The sequence below is a fragment of the Pectinophora gossypiella genome, chromosome 12 (assembly GCF_024362695.1).
Source record: "Pectinophora gossypiella chromosome 12, ilPecGoss1.1, whole genome shotgun sequence".
NCBI lineage: Eukaryota > Metazoa > Arthropoda > Insecta > Lepidoptera > Gelechiidae > Pectinophora > Pectinophora gossypiella.
In genome coordinates, this window is record NC_065415.1 from 8,669,209 (window position 1) to 8,690,779 (window position 21,571).

The 21,571-nt window shown below is 38.8% G+C and overlaps 2 protein-coding genes across 5 annotated transcripts in view; one reads left to right on the forward strand and one right to left on the reverse strand.

The window, feature by feature from the left end:
- Positions 1 to 21,571, forward strand: part of LOC126371204 (DNA mismatch repair protein Msh2) — a 47,453-nt gene continuing 25,882 nt past the window's right edge. For 3 of the 4 annotated variants that reach the window (XM_050016457.1, XM_050016455.1, XM_050016456.1), the window contains exons 1-8: positions 1 to 161; positions 409 to 458; positions 8,065 to 8,259; positions 10,212 to 10,403; positions 17,384 to 17,536; positions 18,025 to 18,260; positions 19,341 to 19,499; positions 20,429 to 20,636. In XM_050016457.1, the coding sequence (XP_049872414.1) occupies positions 125 to 161; positions 409 to 458; positions 8,065 to 8,259; positions 10,212 to 10,403; positions 17,384 to 17,536; positions 18,025 to 18,260; positions 19,341 to 19,499; positions 20,429 to 20,636 (1,230 nt within the window). In that variant the 5' untranslated portion in view covers positions 1 to 124. Of the gene's footprint in view, positions 162 to 408; positions 459 to 7,334; positions 7,755 to 8,064; positions 8,260 to 10,211; positions 10,404 to 17,383; positions 17,537 to 18,024; positions 18,261 to 19,340; positions 19,500 to 20,428; positions 20,637 to 21,571 lie in introns of those variants that run through there. The other variant, XM_050016458.1, reaches the window with a different exon arrangement.
- On the reverse strand, positions 1,023 to 6,148 carry LOC126371193 (uncharacterized). The gene is made up of 3 exons (XM_050016441.1): positions 5,996 to 6,148; positions 3,363 to 5,373; positions 1,023 to 2,925 (listed from the first exon to the last, which is right to left on the reverse strand). The coding sequence occupies exons 2-3, from the start codon at positions 5,350 to 5,352 to the stop codon at positions 1,109 to 1,111; spliced, it is 3,807 nt and encodes a 1,268-aa protein (XP_049872398.1). The 5' UTR covers positions 5,353 to 5,373; positions 5,996 to 6,148; the 3' UTR covers positions 1,023 to 1,108.

Consider the following 21,571-nt stretch of genomic DNA (forward strand, 5'->3'; position numbering starts at 1 on the left):
TGACTTTGACAGCTGTCACTTGGATACAGTCGGACCGTCTTGTGGGGTTGTTTATTTTGATTCAGAATATTAGAGATATTACTAAAATACACAAAGTTACAATAGTTGAACAGTTAAAAATAAAATGTCGTCATTACAGCCCATTCACGCACTGAATTTAGGTAAGAAAAAGTGAACTTGTGAATAAAACTGGTATAGAGTTTATTAAGGTGTAATGTAAAACCGTATCAATTCAGTTGACTTACGGGGGATAGATAAACCTAACACATTTCTTATTTTAGTTTAAATGATATTTCAATAAGAAAACTTCTTCAGGCTGTAATTTTTCATAACTAAAATTTAATAATCATAATTCTAAATCTGTTTAAATTAATGTATTACCTGCTCTTATTTTTAATTTGGTTTCAGATTCAGAACAACAACAAGCTTTTATAGCATTCTTCAATTCATTACCTGAGGTAAACAATTTTAATAATATTATTTTATAATATTAATATGGGAAATAAAAAGACAAGAAAAATTGGCCCATGTCTGGCCTCCTCTAATTTATATATAGCAACAGCTTCCTATTAATGTATTGCACTTTTCAACACAACAACAAGTTACAGTAATAGTTTGTCTTAGTTTGCTTTATTTTTAAAGATTACCGATTAAATTCACTGGTTTAAGAGATATCTGTAATGAGGCTTTTTGGGGGTGTTATTAGTGTCATTTTGACTGATACCTCATTAGATATACCTTTAGACCTTTTTTGATTAGAATGACAGCAATCAGGAGCATTAAAATTTCCCGTTTGATGGTGTGTACCTAATGTATGTACTGTATAGATTATCCAGCAGCATAAGTTGGTTGGTTGTTGGTGTTTTGTTTTTTGCCCTGTTCTCTACACATGATTATTTATTATATCTACACATTTTTAGATAACTACATACTTGACCCTGATCTTATTATCAGAAGGTTGTAAGAATGTCATGAACATTATAAGGCTAACTTAGACTAATATGATAGATATATGAAAGAAATTATTTGCCAACATTTTGATTTTATTAAAAAAATATAATTAAATTACTATAACTAAAATACTACCCATAATTAAGACAATGCAAAGCTAACTTCTGAACCAAGATGATACTTTGTCTTTGGCATTACTAAATTTATTGCCTACAGATTTCCAAAAACCTGGCTTTTCTGTTGCTGTAGCTATACTAGGAACTATATTTTCAACTTTTTCTGAATGTTCCTCTTCTCTTTTTTTACTATTTTCCAAACCTTTTTGACTGTCTTGTAGTTGTTGATAACTTGGCAAGTTACTGCTTTCATTATAAAACTTATCCCTTTTACCCTGCTCTTGAATTTCAAAATGTTCAACTTGCTGTGTTTCTGGTTCCTGATAAATTCTTTCAAAATTTTGGTTTTCTTGTTGTGATAAGCCAAAGTTTTCAGCTAATTGGGATTTATCATTTGTTTTTGGTTCTCTTAAATAATCTTCTAAACTTTGCCCCCACACACTTTCACTTTGTTGTTCAGAGTGGTCATAAGTTTGTTGGTGTTCCTGGTATATACTGTGATGGTCAATATTTTGGTTTGTTAGGATTTGTTGATCTACAATATGCGTTGGAACATTAGTATCTAATAAATTGGGAATGTTACTATTTGAATTATTCCTTTCTTTTTGTTCTGCTGCATTTGATAAAGAATAGCTGCCCTCAGTTATTTTTAAAGGAGTACGAGTGCTTGTTGTAAATGAAAGAACATCTTTCAATCGAGCTTCTTCTTCTTTTTTTGTTTGCAGCCAGTTACTTAAACTAATCACATGTAGAGAACTTTCACTTTGGTTATTTTTTGAATCGGATTGGCTTTCGTTGTTTCCTCCGAATAAACCTATAACTCCAATATTCGGTTTATAATTTTCTGTTTTCAATTTATCAATGACAAAGGTACTTTTAGATTTTTCTGTTGTAATTTCAGGAATAATTTCTTCGGGACCTATGTCCCCACGTCCTATATCCTCAGTGTTTATCTTAGTGTTGTTGTTTTTGGATATAGTATCGGTTCTTTCACTACTGAGTGCTATAGGTGTAGTAGAAGTCACTTTTGCTGTCGTTGTCGGTGTCGTTGTTGATAAGTTTGAAGTATTTGTTTTATTCAATATATTAGAAATCCAGTGTCGATGAGCTGCAAAATTTGACCCATGTATGCTGTTTTCAAATTCACTTGACTCCTGACCCCAAGTACTAGAAGCATTATTTAATTGTTCGTTAGAAACAACAATATCGATCTTATAAGTTGTAGTTGTTTCTATATCTGGTGTTTCTTCTAGGTTTATTTTATTCCATAAATTACCGAAAGAGTCTTGCGATTGGTCATTGTTTGTATAGCCGGAATTACTCCACTCGTGATTGAAATTGCTTTGTTTTTCCACTTCAGCATAGCTATGATCGAAGTATGAATATACAGGCTTCTCGTCAGAAATTTTACCTTCCATTGGCATTTTGCTTAATTTGTCGTCAGTTTTTTCTGGCATACTTTCGGTCTTATGTTGATCTAAAAAATCCAATACACCCCAAGAACTTTGTGCTTCTTGGCCCATATAATCAGTTTGCTCTTGATTTGGTAACCCATACAGATAAGTAGTATCCCAAATAGTTTGATCATCGCGATTATTTTGACTTTGAAAATTTGAAGCAAAGTCTTTATTCAATTTTGCTATAAATTCTTTGTCGAATTCGGGTGGGGTTACTTGTACTATATCATGATTTTGTTTCTCGTCTAGTTCCATATCCCACGGATTTTTAAAGTCTTTTACCTCTCCTACCCATGCGCTTTCGGTGTCATTCATGTGTATCCTCTGATCTCCTACCATTTTGGGTTTATTAGCGAGCTCAATCTTGTTCCATGTTTCTTGTGTCTGCTGCCCCAAATCAGCTGAATTAAGAAATTCATAATTAATAACAAAAATCCGGTAGATGTAATAAACAAGTCACTGATATTGTACTGCGTATAGGATAGGGTCAATATAGCCTGGTTATGGCTATAAATTAAAAGGGTATCTAGTTAAGCTTTAGTAGGAAAGTTTTTATCGTATAAAATTAATAATATACCTAAATATGTTTAGAAAACAATTAGTATTTGGTTTTTATGATTAGGAGTGTAGAGTGTTAGTAATAAAACTTTTGATACATAAAATTTTACTTTATTAAATAATCACAGTAATTAATAAATGCATGTTATATATTAATACATGAGATAATACAACGTTGATAGCTAACCTTCATGATGTTAATTATCGATTTACATCCATGTACACCTGTTTGTTTAGTCAAGTATAAGTGGATTAGTGAACGTTTAATATCTCCACTTACTTTGGGTTTCATCCACGTGGAGGTTATCCCATGTGTTTTGTTGCGTTTGTTGTCCAAGATCAGCTACGTTGTCCCATTTGTTTTCGGTTTGCTGGCCTAAGTCTTCCACTTTGTCCCATTTATTCTCTGTCTCCTGTCCAACATTCGTCAACTTATCCCAACTATTTTGTGTTTGTTGTCCTAAGTCTTCTACATTGTCCCATTGGTTCTGAGTTTGTTGTCCAAAGTCTTCTACGTGTTGTTGTCCTAAATCTTCTAAATTTTCCCACTTAATTTGTGAGTTTTGACTTAAATCTTCTGCTTGACCCCAGCTAACCTGAGCTTGTTGACCCAAATCTTGAGATGTATCGTATTCTTGTCTTTGTTTATAAATGTCATATTGGTTGGGAACCGAATTATAAGATCGAGCAACACGTACATGCCCATCATCATCACAATCACAGTCGATCAAAGCGCCGTTATGTGAATAACTATGTTGATGGTGACCCTGCTGAGAGTGGGAACCATATTGATGAGACGAATATTGATTGCTAGATGCTGACGCATCAGTCAGTCTTTGTGATGCCTGGTCAACGTACGCTCCACTTGCTGGTTTTATTACATAAGGATCGCCTTGTCTTTCCCACGACTTATGGTAGGAATAAGAAGATTGATAACTTTTAGGTTTCGTACCCCCATTATCAGCCGTATTTGTAGCATCTACTAAACCGGAATGGTATGCATCGGAGTTGTGTGAACCCGAGCCATATGCACCTTGTGTATAAGCGTTTGAATTTGAACCCGAAGTTGAACTTTTGTGGTGAGATTCGGAACCTGCCTGGTATCCTGAATGGCTTGATGACGATGTCTGCGAATGAGCATTGTATCCATTGTAAGCACCACTAGAATGGCTTGTATGAGCTTCTGATCCTATACCTTGATGCTGACTGTTGATTGATTGTAGCGATTGGGTGTCATCGTATAACTCACTATTTTTATTTATAAAAGGGTTTTCTGTGGGAATAGCTAGCGGCACGACTTCAGGTTTCACGTCATGTTTTTCCCATTGTTTGCGATAACTGTAGGAAGACTCATAACGCTTTGCATTATTAGTAGGTCGATAATTGGTCTGTTGATCGACGTTATGAAGTAGTTCAGCATCACTGGCAATTGCATTTTGGTCTAAGACAGAGGCGCTATGAGTAGCATCGTATGTTTGTACTCCAACGGGAATAGCCACTCTTGATCCTGGTCTACCAACTACTCTAACTGGAGTAGTGAGAATTAGCCTGTGCTGCGGGACCACGCCGCTGTGACTAGAACTGTGCAGATTCGAATTTTGGCTATCGTATTCACTTTGTGAATGATAACCCGACTGTGAGTGATACCTGGAGTCGAGATTGGTTGCGTGCTGACCGTAATCGAAAGCGGTGGCATCATGTGTGTTTTCTGCCGCTTGTAAGTTACTGGCTTGCAACGATTGACCGTAACCCTGATGAGATTGACCGTAACTATTTAAGCCGTGACTTCCAGAATATCTTGAACTCTGTGAATGGCTGTTATGTCCTGAGCTATGCATAGCGGAAGAGGATTGACTAGCGTAGCCCGCATTGTGAGATGACAACGACGAATGTGATTGTGAGTCACCATATGACGTGCCTTCTTGGAAGTTGCGACCTTGAAGGTTGCTAAGATCATAATGGCCTGAGCCGTAGACTCCCCTGGAGTTGGCAGCACTGTAGACGTTGCCTGTTCTCGTCTTGGAGCCGTCACCCAACTCCCCCTCCACTTGTCGGACTAGTCCACTCATCTGGTTTTGTGCGAGTCCGTCCATGTTGTGAGCGCGCTCGTAGTTCCCGCCCACGTTACCTCTTTGAGCACCATAGTACCCAGATTTTGAGCCCTCGTCTGTGGAACTCCTCGAATATTGAAAATCTTCCGTTTCTTTATACAGCTCTGGTCTGGCTGCGGCTAAAGCCAAAATCGCCGCTACCGACAGCAAGCGCCTCATGTTCAAATATGTTTGTCTACCCTGAAATAAATAATAGCAACAATTAAATTACAAATCTTTTGACATTGATTCGATTTTTCTCAATAATTTTCTTTTTTGTCTGTTACAATACTGTCTTTCATGTATCTATCTTATGAATTACACTTTAAATTTACTGCAGAATTATCACGTTTCGGCTCTGCCTAACGCAATATGGGATAATTTAGATCTGCGGGGATTTTAACATAGTAACATTAACTAAAATGAATGATTAACGAATTATACGTTCAAATCAAATCAATTTATTTGCGAGAACACATAAAATACAAAAAGTTTAAACCAACTCGCTTAAGTGGTCGTAGTTAAATACATAGAAGTTAAATACAACATATGTCCATTGATACTTTCTACTGGGGTAGTCAGACACAAGTCATCCATCAGAATATTTTCGATACTTTTTATTTAAGTAATTTTCTAACACGCGATTAAGAGTAAGCCATCGATGGATGATCTATGAACCCACTGCCTAAAATACGCTTATCATTTCGTATGAGGCGTAAATTCCTTAATCTCTTTGGATAACAATTGGACTCTACATTTCGAGTTGTTATTTTGTCTAGAACTATGCTAAGAACCTAATTTAGATCTTAAAATATTGACTTACGTTCGAATTAAGGTTGATATCTGGCCACCACTTGAATCACGAGCTTTGCACTACACTAGTTTCGTCCCAACACTGAAATCGCCAGTCCAGGAGACCGCAATTTATTGAGCTTTAATTTTGTATCGGTTACGCGATAACCTCCTCACCGGTCATCGAGTGATCTGTTATTCCGAGAATTACTTATGTATGTGCAAAATAAATCACACTTAACAAAAGCTGTCTATAAAACCTCTAAATGACGGAATATTTATTTTTATACGTGATTGTCAACTGAATCACTGACTTCTAATAACTGCTAAGACTAGGTCCAGTATTTTGTTTACACTAAAACTCGATACAATGTCATTCAGCGGTATGATTTCATACACATGTGGTTCAATTTTTTCTTAGATATCGTTCCAAACAATGCCGGTTTCGATTCTGCACAGAGAGAAAAATGCATTCGTTTTAGGTATCCAGTAATATACCTAATATCAGATTATCTATAAGGATGACAAGCTACTGACAAATCAAATTTTAGGTCGTGTATGATTATGAGCAATCAAAGAGCTGCGCTCTTGTCGCTGGAGTAATCGCCATTCCTCTCTTCTTCCTGCCAAATCCAGCATCTTCTAATACGATACGACGTGCACCTTCTCTGTGATTTTTTTGTTTTATAAATGTTCTCCTAGATCTAACCCTTCTCTTTCCTTCAGCTTTTCCTTCTATGATGTTCTTTGTAAACGAATCGTGTCGTATCAGGTGGCCAAAATTATTTTTTACGATCATGAAATTTAATTTTGTACTTATATCAAGTTTTGTTTGCGATTGTACATCTATTGACACAGTAACACATTCTATTATTTAGGTGTCGGGCAAGATTCATTGATTAACCTTTCGTCGGCACTAACACTTTGTTTACTAAAACTTTCATTCAGTATGTTTTGTTTACAGCACCTAAGTACCTGTTTTATGTACTATTTGTCAGGGGAGTTAAAAAGGCCATATTGAAGCAATTCACGTAAAAAATAAATATTGCTATTTCACATTTTTTGCCATAGCACACTTATTTTAGATGAATTGTTTTGATGTGGCCTTTTTTTAGACCCCCAGTTCGTTTTGCAGTTCTGTTAGTTATAAAATCACATTTCCTTGCACATGATCATTGTATAAATTAGAAGATATCTAACGGATGAATATCTGTGGTGACCTTTCACATTTTGTTTATTAGCTTGTTATCTTTTGAACTTATACCTAGACACGTGCATGCCCTTAGTATCTCGGTTCCTACATCAACCCCGCACTTCCTTTATAAATATAACATACATACACTCATACTCACAACATATAGGTACTCGTAATGTAGTTGAATACTACAATTCGTCAAAAGACAACAAACGCATCTTGATTTTATTCTATTCTTAATTACAGTGATTTAATGTAATTTTGTGTAGGAACAACATACTTACCTTAAATTTTTTAAAGACCCTTTTTCCAAAGGACCCCAATTTGCAAAATAAAAGAATATTTTCGTATTTTTTCCTGTTACTATAATTAATTAAAATCTGTATTAAATAATGTAATATAATGTTTATAACGAATTGATAACACTGTCTCTGGCATTGCTCTTATTAAAATATAGGACGTTGTCAAGGATAAGAACGTATAGTCTGATGGTCTCTTTAAAATATTGTCCTTATGAGTGGGAGTCCCGACGATAAGTAGCCGTTTCTTTGTATCAGTACAATATTTATGTTCGTCGTATCTTTCTGAGAATGAGGTAATAATGTTATCAGACGTTATTCTAGAAGCTTTGTTTTTTTTTTGTTACTGATTACTAAACGTCACAACTTTTCGCCTATCTAGTAGCAAGTCATTTATCATTTTAGACGCCATTCATTCTAAGGGCGAACTAAGTTACGATCACTTAAGCGACTTGGTTTAGCTTAGCGTAGTGGCTTGTATAGCTAATGTCAATTCCGTTTGTTTTCATTTGTTTAACGTCGTTTTAGTTCTGCGTTGCGTTAAAGTGATTATATCTCGGCTAGGCCTTTCAGTCGATTATCAACTGTACCAACCAATTCTTCCAGAAACCACCAACGACAGTGCGTATATTCGACCGCAATGACTACTACAGCGTGCACGGCGTGGACGCGACCACATCGGCAAGAGAGGTGTTCTCCTCCATATCCAACATCAAGAAGATGGGCCTTAAGCCCAACCTGCTCGACTACCTCGTGCTCTCTAAAGGAAACTTCGAGATCTTGATCAGGAAACTGTTGCTGGTAAGTTACTTCTGAGTTAAAACCACTCCAACCCTATACCTCTTAATAACGTAGCATGATTAGAGGGAGAGCAGGACATAGATATAGTACATCGCCAAGTGCGAAAGAGACGAAAGTTATGTGTCTATATCTTTTCACATGACTTAAAGTTGGCCACCTAGATATCAGTACATACGGCGGTTCTGGTCCCTAACATCCTATATTCTGCTGAAACATGGACGGTGTACTGTCGGCACGTCCGTATATAGATCTATATCGCTTCCACCTCAAATGTCTGCGAACAATTTTAAGGATTCGATAGTCTGATCGCGTACGGAATACCGAAGTTTTGCGCAGAGCTAATGTAGGCGACATTGGGTTCTATCTCATGCAGCAACAACTTCGGTGGTGCGGATACGTATCACGAAATCACGAATGACAGTAGCGAGTGGCGAAGCGCGTCGTTTACTATGAACTTGAGACAACTCCTTAGGTACAAAAACGTGTTGAAGCGGCACATGAAAAATATATTGAGCCATCTTCGCGGGAAAAGCAAGCCTCTAAAGGTTCGGATTGGAGAGCTTTGGTTCAGACTAAAGTTCATGATTTTTAAGTTCAACGGCGCTTAGAGCTTGATGCCAATCAATTACACTTATTTAAATGGTGTGCTCACATGCCCGTAATATACTAGGAGCTAGGGTCGTAACGTCACTTGTTGCATTCTAATCCGTTTGTTCTAGTTAAAACTGCGGTTGAGTACTCCTAAGTTTTCCTTATTTAGTAAATATGACATACAGCGTATATTCGTCTCACTGCTGGACACAGGCCGCCCCTCAATCAACCGGAGGGGGTAGAGGGTAGCATACTCCATCGTACTGTTCCAATGCGGGTTGGTGAAATTTAAAAGTACCTAATGAAAATGAGGGATTTTCTTTTTATTTATTAATTTTTAATTTTTATTAAAAACTGAACGTAGTAGGTTACTGCATGGAACGGAACGAAAATATTATTTATGTTTTGATATAAACAAAAAATGAAGAAATAAAACAGAATCTTATCAGAATGTCCCGAGGAAATGAAAATAAGAAGACAAGTCTTTGTCTCGTTTATTTATTTCCTAAATCATATAAAATTTTTTTTTTTTCTATCATTGCCACCTTGGAAATGGCTCAATAACGTAGTTGATAAGCGACATCTAACGAGGTTTTATGAACTATTTTTTTAGTTATTTTATAGTCAAACTTTCAAAAAACGCCCGTTAATTTTAGCTACTATCTTATTGTTTAGGTAACTTATGCAATATCAATCATCCATACGTGAAAATAGTGATGCTTGTTTATATTTCAAAAGAATGTTGAACTTAGATAAACATATAGGTACGTCACCAAGGAAAAAACGTTGATAATGAATTCTCAGTAAAATAAGCAAATATTATCATTTTAGTGATTTGATTATGGTTATAATAACTTAGACCTCGGAAGTCGGATATTACGACGCGACGTCGACCTTAATCTGTTATCAGCAGTAAAACGTCATGTCAATAGCAAAACTCGCAGGAACGTGTAAATAACGTAAATAAGTCGATCTTAGACAAGGATTTTCTTATGATTACGTGATAAGTTAATAAATCTCGTGTTATCGCACGCGACACATTTTTTGTATCCTCTTTTCATCCTCTTAGAAGGTGATTTTCGGAATAAAACTATCCTATATCCTTTTCTGGGTCCCTAGCCTATCGCCATATCCAATTTCTTATTATAATCGGTTCAGCGGTTAAAACATGCAGACAGAGTTACTTTCGTATTTGTAATATTAAGAATAAAATAAATCTGTTTTTTTGCTTTTTAATTAAATAGTGTGTTGAAGTAAATTGTATTTTTTCCTGTGTCCTGTGTATCCTGTGTCCTGTTCTGTGTATAATAAACTGTTAAATAAACAACTAATATAATAATGGTATATGTTTTATATTCTAGGTTAGGCGCTACAGAGTAGAAATCTACGTGAAGGACGGCCCGGGAAGGAATAGTGAATGGGTACTCAAGTATAAGGGGTCGCCGGGATGCTTGACACAGTTGGAAGAGGTCCTCAGTGAGGGCCTAGGGGCCACTGATGAACAGACGCCTTGCCTTATGTCTGTGCATATTAAAACTGATTCTGTAACCAAGGTACATTAAGAATGATATGATAGATTATTATCCTTTTTAAAACTAATTCATTACAGCAAACAAAGCTGGCGAGGGGTGGGTGTACAGTCATGAGCAATATAATGTACCCACTTTAGGACTCTGTCGCACTAACATGTTTGTCATTTTGTAATAAGACCACGGTAACATGATCATTAACTAACATACGGATACCTGGATATACATAAAGCTGCCTCAGGTACATGCTCTATAAATAAAACAACCATTGAAATAATAAATAATAAGTATATTGGTTACTTACTCTAAATTTCCAAAACGCACGCGTGCTCAAACACAAGTGTACACGTGTTCAAAATGGTACGTCTGCCTTCGATGCGTGCTCGAATCAAAAAGCCCCAATGAAAGACAAACACGCCTTTTTATACCCTTTCTCCTAGTGTTGCCATATGAAGGCAACACAAATTCGCACAAAATTACAGAAAACCTAACATTCGACCATCCTGACGTCGTGCATGTCCTCATGCACGTAGACAAAACGTCTAATGTTCAAACCTAACATTCGGCGGGCCAAGTGATTCCAAACTCATCGAAAACAGTTACAAAGCTTCACTTAAAATCTAAAAGTACAACGACATATAATCACATTTACGGGGTGAAACATCAGCTCTTCTTTCTAATCATAATATAAAGCTATTCAAGTTGTCAATAGTTCGCAAACCCTTCCTTCTCACGAACCATTGCAAAGCAATTGAGTGTGAACCTTCTTTCTCACACTTGTAATTATCGTATACAAACCTTTCTTCTTATATACGATAATTAAAATAATCATAATATAAAGCTACTCAAGTTGTCAATAGTTCGCAAACCCTTCCTTCTCACGAACCATTGCAAAGCAATTGAGTGTGAACCTTCTTTCTCACACTTGTAACTATCGTATACAAACCTTTCCTTCTTATATACGATAATTAAAATAATCATAATATTACAAAGCTATTCAAGTTGGCAACAGTTCGCAAACCTTTCTTTCTCACGAACTATTGCAAAGCAATTGAGTGTGAACCTTCTTTCTCACACTTGTAACTATCGTATACAAACCCTTCCTTCTTATATACGATAATTAAAATAATCATAATATTATAAAGCTATTCAAGTTGGCAATAGTTCGCAAACCCTTCTTTCTCACGAACCATTGCAAAGCAATTGAGTGTGAACCTTCTTTCTCACACTTGTAACTATCGTATACAAACCCTTCCTTCTTATATACGATAATTAAAATAATCATAACATTATAAAGCTATTCAAGTTGGCAATAGTTCGCAAACCCTTCTTTCTCACGAACTATTGCAAAGAAATTGAGTGTGAACCTTCTTTCTCACACTTGTAACTATCGTATACAAACCCTTCCTTCTTATATACGATAATTAAAATAATTGTGAACCCTCCTCACAAAATTGAAAGTCACCTTAACTAAATAGCTATGAGCCCTCCTTCTCAAGCTATTACTAAATACACATCTTACGGTTTCATCCAACAAACAGTACCTCTACTTACTTTCTTTTGATTGTATATAATAATGACACAATCAGTCATCTTCATCACTACTTTCTTTATCATCATTAACGTGAATCCAGGGTGACATTCGATTTGTTAAATGAAGTAGTCATCAATCCCAACAAATTCAAACTCAAAAATATGTTTATTCAGTAGGTAACATTGTTACACTTTGAATCGTCAATTTTTACATCTTTAAGGGATTCCCGAACTGACAATAAAGTATAATTTTGCGTTTCGCATACTATTTCGTTCAACATAGGATTAATTTCCGCATCCATCTGAAGTCCAAACATTACCTCAGTCCGTCCCGTTGTCTTCCGACGGGTGTTGTTCATGCCCCATTGGACTCTACCTATCTTGTCATCCCAGACGTTCTTGTCAAAATTAAGATTTTGCGCAGTTAACGACCCTAACATCGTGCGATTACACTGCTCTACTTGTCCATTGGACCTAGGACTTGCAACTGCGTTCAACACGTGTCTAATACCTTTATCCGAGCAAAACGTTTGAACACGTACGATGTGAAGAAAGTACCGCGGTCGCTAATAATTCGATCTGGGTTTCTGAACGTATAGAAAATATCTTCTAATTCTCGAGTTGTTGTAACTGTTTTTGGTATTTCTGACTGGCCTGATAAATTTAAATTTCGTAAAGGCATCTACGACTACCAATAGGTAAGAGTTTTCCTCTCTTTGATCGCACAAAAAGGTCCAAGGTTTGATGTACAGGGTGTGAAAAGGCACCTCGACTTTTCGTTTACGTGGAATAGGCCCTCATTTGAATTAGTTTTCTGTTATGTACTTTAACCCATCTGCATCAATATCAAAGGTAAGAAATTCCCGAATGCGACCCAGTTCACTATCACCTAATTGAAGAGTCTACAACCTGTCCCCCTCATTGATTGACATAACCGTCGGGTAAAGACCAGCGTCAATTTCCATTGAACTAAGATCCTCAATTGGGTTCCGAAATAGAAGGTCCACGTGCGACATTTTCGTGCCAGCACGATATTCAAAAAGCAAAAACAGCCACCAGCGGGCAATACGTCTAACCAAATCGCGTTTGGAAAGCATGGAGCGCAACGCACTACAATCGGTCATGATTTTGAAATTCTGACCCAGAAGATAAACCCGAAACTTTTGAGCGAACTTACTACCTATAGCAAGAGTCTCAAGTTTATAAACCTTTTCTCTTCTGGAGATGTCTGGCGACTATAGTACGCTACGGGATGGTAGGTGTCGTTTCCATTACGTCGCTGCATCAATATTCCACTGGCGCCCACTTCACTGGCGTCAGTGTGCAACTGTGTTTCGGCGGTCGGGTCGTAAATGGCTAAGATTGGCCTATCTATCAGACTACTCTTGAGATCAACAAATGCGGCTTCTTGTTCCTCAGTCCAACACCATTCCACATCCTTCTTGAGCAACTTATTCAACGGATGTGATAAAGACGCGTAACTCCTTATAAATTTTCCGAAAATATCCTACTAGTCCCAGAAATTGGCGGACGGAAAGTGGACTGGTGGGACGAGGAACATCAAACACTGACTGTGTCTTTTTGTCAGCCGGCCGCACCCCAGCAGCGCTAATATCATAACCCAAATAGTTAATAATTCTGCTGTAAGAAATTACATTTTGCCAAATTCAGAGTTAGGCTTGCCTTTTCTATCAACTGTAAAGCCCTTTCTTACCTATCCAAACACTCTTCTACATCCTTTTCGTAAGTTAATACGTCATCGATGTAAGCAGTAGCTTCTGAGAACCTAGCGGAAACCAATACCTCATTCATCAGCCCTTGAAATACAGCTGGTTCGTTAGCCAACCCAAACGGCATACGATTAAATTCATATTGGTCGTCTGGGGTGATAAAGGAAGTTAAGGGTTTCGATTCTTCTGCAATAGGCACCTGGTAGTATCCAGATGCCAGATCCAAAGTTATAAAGTAGGCCTGCCCCACTAATCGAGCAATCTCGTCTTCAATCACTGCCATCAGGTACCTTATCTTAACTGTCATTGAATTCAGAAACCTATAATCAACACAGAGCCTTTGTTTACCGTCCTTCTTACGAACCAACATAATTGGACTCGCATATTCCGATACAATTTCTCGTACAATCCCCGCATTCATCATCTCACCAACCATTTCTCTTACTTGTTGTCGTTCCTTGTGCGACAATATGTAAGGCCGGTAAACCACAGGACGCTCAATATTCAATTCAATTTTCATTTCAGTCATATTTGTACATCCCAACTCCTCTAATGATTGCGCGAAGCAATGCTTGTATTCGTTCAAAATGTTAAAATAGACGTCGTTTATGTGGCTCTTCAAGCGTTTTTGCTAAAGTTAACATCTTTAGGCTCTATACCTAAATGCTCGCCAACGAGGTCTGTGGGTGATGTACAAATATGATTGACAATCTGAACTCTATTTCATCTACCTATAATATCACCTTCATCAATATAACAAAAGCTGACAATGGGGTAATATGAACAAAGAGCTGACCTTCCTCTACTTTGTATAACCCGCCGGCTATCGTGAATTCTCGGTTTGGCTTCCCCACGACTCTTCCGCTAAGCCTAACATATCAATTAATCACAACATCAGTACGAGCTCTGATAATCGCCTCTCCACTCAATCTTGCGCATGAAGCGGAGACGACCTTTACACTCGCAGTATCACCACTACCACCGTTAGCAAAAGGGAATTCATCATCATAATAAAACCTCAATTCGTTGGCATTCTTGAATACCAGCACCTGCTTCTGTTAGGTGAAGGACTGTCCTACTAATATCGGACAATTGAGCAGATTACTGTCAACCACGTGACACAAAACATCCGCACTAACACCGTCGATGCATAAATTAACCTGTGTCCTGCCCATGGACAAAATAAAATTACTACCAAAACTTTTAATGGAGTCGGGGGTTGATCACAAGTCTACCCCAAAATCAGTGTCGTTGTTTGTTTTATGAGCGAAACTTCGCTACCGAAATCTATAAACGATATCATAGAGGTGTCATTTACCCTAACTGTATTGAAATATTTTGAGCCCGACTTAGAGGTAAGTATGCGCATGATTTTAGGAATGTTACCTAGATTATCACGGTTTTCAAAAAAAAAGGACTCTGCAAGTTTCCATTTTATGACCGAACCTACGACATCCTGTACATTGGACCAGAGGTTTGGGGCATTTAAGATACGGGTAACCCTTTTCCCTACAGTTAAAACAAAATAATTTGTAACTTGAATTTTTTTGAAGTCTTAACTGATTTATCCCTATTGTCATTATTACTTCCCGCTGTGGATTCAGTCGACTACTTTGTTTTATTAAAATGAAAGCGATCGGGCGGCGGTTGGTTCTCCTTATTACTCATCAGAAAATGGAGTTGATCAGGCTGCGTACATCGTAACGCTTATCGCCGGATCTAATTATCTTGTCACTTAATCCGTGGATAATGCAGTCCACGGCTCGTTTCCCTTCGATGTCACACCGGTTCACGATGGCTAATTCTTCATAATAATAAACCTCTAGCGGTTCACCAAACCTACTCTTTCGCCTAAGCGTATCCTCCAGGGATTGGCCATAATCATGTTCAAAAGGAAATGCGTCTAACCACTTTTGCTGCCATTCTGCCCAGCTGTACAAAATAGAATTGAAGCTTTCATACCAAACTTTGGCCAACTCCTGCAGTTTCTGCATTGCGAAGTGGATAACGGTTGTTCTCATCCCATCCGTAAACAGTGGCACACTCATTAACTTTCTTTAACCAAGTATCAATCTTTTGACTTTTCGATGAGGGTCCAAATTCGGGTAACATGGTTCATAATACTACTGGAAGGATGTGATGTGGTGACTGCTGTCGGATTAGGTTAAGATCTTAAGTTAACTAATGATTCAACAATATTAAGAACATCTTTAGATGAAAATGTAGGGCTATCTGACCTTTCTATTCCCTTAGCTGCCGACGAACGTCGCACCTCCTGCCCTTCGCCGCGACGTCGTTGGCTGTGTCGCTCGTTGTGCCGACGCGTGAAGCGACGTCTCTCTCCGGCTGCACTCCCGGCTCTCTCTCCGGCTGCGCTCCCGGCTCGGCTCGGCTCGGCTCGGCTCGGCTCGGCTCGGCTCGGCTCGGCTCGGCTCGTCTCGGCTCGTTTCGGCTCGTCTCGGCTCGTCTCGGCTCGGCTCGGCTCGTCTCGGCTCGTCTCGGCTCATCTCGGCTCGTCTCGGCTCGGCTCGGCTCGTCTCGGCTCGTCTCGGCTCGGCTCGTCAGTCGTCTTCGTGGAACGATCTCGTCTTCAAGAGGCATAATCTGGAACTCGAAAACATTGGAACATGTAAATATTCTTCAGATAACCCTATATGTATATATTTATACAGATATATTTCCAAAGTAAAATATCTCAAAAACGGTGTATCCTGATTAACAAATATGGATACGATCCCACTTCTGAAATGTAATAAGACCACGGTAACATGATCATTAACTAACATACGGATACCTGGATATACATAAAGCTGCCTCAGGTACATGCTCTATAAATAAAACAACCATTGAAATAATAAATAATAAGTATATTGGTTACTTACTCTAAATTTCCAAAACGCACGCGTGCTCAAACACAAGTGTACACGTGTTCAAAATGGTACGTCTGCCTTCGATGCGTGCTCGAATCAAAAAGCCCCAATGAAAGACAAACACGCCTTTTTATACCCTTTCTCCTAGTGTTGCCATATGAAGGCAACACAAATTCGCACAAAATTACAGAAAACCTAACATTAGTGAGACTTACAGTTCAATTTGTCAATAAAGTTAATGTGACATGGTACCAAAGTGTATACATATTAATGCTCGTGACCGTACTCTGCCTACCCACAGGCGTGATGTATTATGTTTTATTCATTTAAGTAGGTAACTCTTTTGTCATTAGACACCTAAGCTCCTGTGATGCTTTAAGACCACATTCATAAGACACAATGTCTCTTCTCCATATATTTCGCCTCTGTAAAGTATTCAGAATTTATTCTTGGAAGGTATCCCATATCCATACGCCTTGATCGCTCTGTGTTGCAACTTTCATCCAAATACGTCCGGTGGTTTAGACGAGAAAACGAACAGACTTAGAGACGGAGTTACTTTCGCATTGTAAAGAAAACTAAAATCCATACAAAGATTGATGACAACCTGATGATAGTGTAATGAGATACCTTTTTCCACACGTCAAAACGGGTACATTTGTATGGCGTTTGTATGAGAATACAAAATGGTGACGTCATCAATAAACGTGGTCAAACGTCGTACTCATTGTTTCGTAATTCGTAATTAAAATTCGTAAATAAGTCAAAACTAAAAATGAGGTTGTTTTCTGATCATCTTAGACTAGCTTCTATTTCTAGATTAGCATTTTATAATTTATCTATGACTCAACCATCTATCATATACTTTCAGGGTCGTCTCCTAGGTGTGGCTTGTGTAACTGCGGGTGACTATCAGATGTCTGTAGCGGAGTTCACAGACGACGACTTGCTGACTGAGTTGGAGACGATCACCGTGCAAATGGCGCCTTCAGAGTGCCTCGTGCCCAGTAGCGATAATGAAGATGTAAGTCTCTTAGATTTACCATAGACTAAGCAATAATCGGCAACACTGCGCTCGCCACCAGCGGCTGAGATGGTTTACCTCACCCCTCCTCGGTCTTACTTTAGTCTTCAATCGTATGGCGTCAGACGTCACACACATAAATACGCGTATAACGTCAATGTGTAGTGTCTGTGTAAAATGAGGTTTTTTGTCTGTTATCGATAAGTACAATCTGGGCCTCTTCGAGGAAAGAGTGAATAGGCACTTTCTAGGTAAGTATGTCCCGTCTTCGGCCACATCGTCACTACCATCAGGTGAGAATGGTGAGATAGCGGTCATATGCTTGCCTTCCGTAATAAATGTTTATATCGTTATCCCGTTTTTCACAGGATCCCCTTACCTAAAGTGAAGATTTGACAGGTCCGGTTTTTTACAGAAGCGACTGCCGGTCTGATCTTCTAAACCGCTTCTTGATTTCATATCCAATGCCATAATATTTTCTATTCCAGTACAAAGCTCTGAAAAAGGTGATGGAGAGAGCTGCCGTCACAGTGACCAAGTTGAAGAACAGTGATTTCTCAACAGAAGGGCTGATGCAGGACTTGAACCGCCTACTGAAGTTCAAAGAGGACCAACAACAAGACGCCAATGCCTTTCCTGAAACCAGGAAGAATGTTGCCATGTCCAGTTTAGCTGCTGCTATAAGCTACGCTGGATTGTTGACGGAAAACACTAATTTTGGCAGGTATGTTCTGGAATTCGTTTTCATTTGTTTTGTAAATTCCTTTGCATAGATTGTTTCGTCTAAGTAATTTCCGTAATTCGATTGGCCGTAAACAACATTTTTTTTAAGGGTTGAGGGGTGCCACTTTGCACCACCTAAATATTTTGCTAGGGCTGCCACTGGACCCAGAGGGACTGAGGTAACTAGCTTTTTGCGGGGCGAACAGTTACCGTTCTATACGTAGTATGATTCTTTATTCTATGCTATTGGGACACACAAATACCAGTTACTCCTCCAAGCGAGCTCCGAATGGGAGACCGAAATACGCTGCTCTCCGATGAGCCAGTGGAGCTATTTGGTGTGCGTCAAGCTAGCGGCCTCAAAAAAAAAATGGGCACGAAAAAATTATTTGACCATACCAAAAATTAGTACTCTTATTGAAAAAAATAGTACCTGTTGTTATGATGATTTTTTAACATATTTCTACAAAGAGAATCGGATCAAAATTATGATGGTAGGGAGTACTATTTCATACGAGTTTATTGACATTAGTTACAAACTGAAGTATGCAAGCGTTCCCCAGATAATAGGTATTTTCAAAACGTCAAGCCAGCGGGATCAAAGAACTGCCTTTATGACTTTGGAACCGTTGAAGTACTAATTTCGGTATTTTGCAGGGAGTGAGTACTATTTCGGTACTATTTTTTGGCGTTTAAATCAAAGCGAAAGACCTTGTCGTTAACTCTCGCCAAACTTCGCTCACCGTCAAGCTAGCAAGTGCAATAAAACATGGCTATAAATCCAGAACCGTGATGGTACTAATTTTTTTACAACAGGTACTATTTTTTTGAATAAGAGTACTAATTTTTGGTATGGTCAAATTATTTTTTCGTGCCCATTTTTTTTTGAGGCCGCTAGCTTGACGCACACGCTATTTGGGTGAATGTCCAAAGCATGTGTAGGTTGAAGATGAACGTCATCGGTAGTCGGTCGGTTCTCGGTACTTGGCTATTGATATTGATATCGTACACTCCGAAGGATGACAGTCGTTGTCTATATCTATTGTATTTAAAAGTATGATAAAATACGATTTTTGTACAGGTTCCGGCTATCAACAATCCAAGCGGATTGCTTCTTACACCTGGACGCGGCGGCGCTGTCAGCTCTCAACGTGCTGCCGGAGTTAGGAGATAACTCACATGCACCCGCGAGGAGCTTGCTCGGCTTGCTGGACAGATGTCGCACGCAGCAGGGGAAACGGTAAGCTGAATATTGCCAGGTCGAAATATATTTCATTGAACGAAGTACATACATACATAAACTCACGCCCGTAATCCCTAATGGGGTGGGCAGAGCCACAAGTAATCAAAGACAACTTGCAGCCACTGTTGATACGATGTCGTAAGCTGGATATGATGAACCTTATGGTGATAAGGGATCAGCCTATCGCCCATAACATTAGTCCATCATGTTAGATGACACAATCCCTCTGTCGGTTTTTACGACATGCCCGGGAAGACAAGCAGCTGAACGTTTTCTATGTTTCGAACGAAGTCTTCTTACATAATAAAACTATTATGTCGCCGAACTCATTCCTAGTCGATGGTTGCTTTTAAAAGACGTGTGTGGCATCGACAAATAACACCAATACCAGTTTACCCGTGTTACTACCAGTACGGGAAAAGACGGTAAGTTTATTTAACCGTGATATATACCACCTTATGACCCACAGGATAGAAGAAGACTACGTAGTCTTCTTCGAGATCTAGTTTCACTTAGAAGGATGTAGTCTTCTATCGTATGGGTTGTGAGCCATTGTGAGGTGGGTTACCAACCTCAGCAACTCTGGTGTCAGGGTTATTCTTGATATAATGACTACGTACTTACATCAGTAAGTAAGTAGTAACCGAGACCAACGGCTTAACGTGCCTTCTGAAGACACACACACACACACACACACACACACACACTGGTCACAGATCATCTTACTTTCGTACACTCAGGTGATCAGCCTGTAATGTCCTAACCAAACCAGGGCACACAATGTGATTTTTGTGAAACGTCCCCACCGGGATTCGAACCTGGGATCTCCGGATCGTAAGCACAACGCTCAACCACTGAACCATGGACGCCGTTAAGGATATAGGGACTTACGTGGTCAAGTTTTATAGATAGGTTTTTGTCCTCAGTCTCCTAGCCCAATGGCTGCGGCAACCTCTGCGCGATATTAACCTGATCAACGAACGGCTGGACGTAGTGGAACTGCTAGTGAACAACTCTCAGCTTCGTCTGCAACTTCATGAGGACCACCTGAGGAGGATACCGGACCTGCAAGCCTTGGCTCGGCGTCTCACCAGGAAGAAGGCCAATTTGCACGATTGCTATAAAATATATCAGGTATCTGTATTTGGTGGGCTGTTGATGGATGAAACTAGCAGTTTATACCTGACATCTTCACCGTAATCTTCAGGATTCGAATTCGAACCTTTGACTTCGACCCATCCTTCGATCTTTACGCTCGTTGCGAGATTACCTAAGCACTGGTTAGCTTAATGCTCTAAACCTTTATGATCATACATACATAAACTCACGCCTATTTCCCACCGGGGTAAGCAGAGACTATAGAATTCCATTTGCTTCGATCCTGACACACTTCTCTTGCTTCCTCCACATTCATCAATCGCTTCATACACGCACGCCGGTTCAGAGTAGATCGTATTGAACCTTTTCTAAGGACATCTCCAATTTGGTCATCATAAGACCAAACCATTAACCATTAACCATTTTTTTTTTTAGCCATGTTTTGGTTTATGATCAGGGGGGTTAAAAAGGCCACATTCAACTTGAACTTTATGGTTTATGGGAACCGGTTGTCGTATAGTAGGGTCGTAAGGCCCAGATGCCTTTTAAAATCCAAATCCCATTGTTTAACTATTGTGTCTGGAAATCCGGGCCTTACGAGGGTAGACAACCATTACTGCCAGAGTCAAGGCCACATTAAAGCATTTTACATAATAAAGCAATTTTGCTATTTGACGTATGTTGACATTGCGCACTTACATTTATAGGTGTAAATATCAAATTGCAATGTTGCTTTTTAGATTAATAGCTCTGATGTGGCCTTTTTAGACTAGATCATAAATACTAGTCACTTGCAATATTGCTTTTTTTTTCTTTATTTAGAAAACAAATGCGCTTGTACAATAGATACTTAATGAGATACTTCTTCTATCGTGTGAGTTGTGAGGTGGGGTACCTCATCAACCCTGGTGTCAGGGTTACTATTGAGCCGCCAAAGGCCCCTTACATGGATCATGTAACGACTACTTACT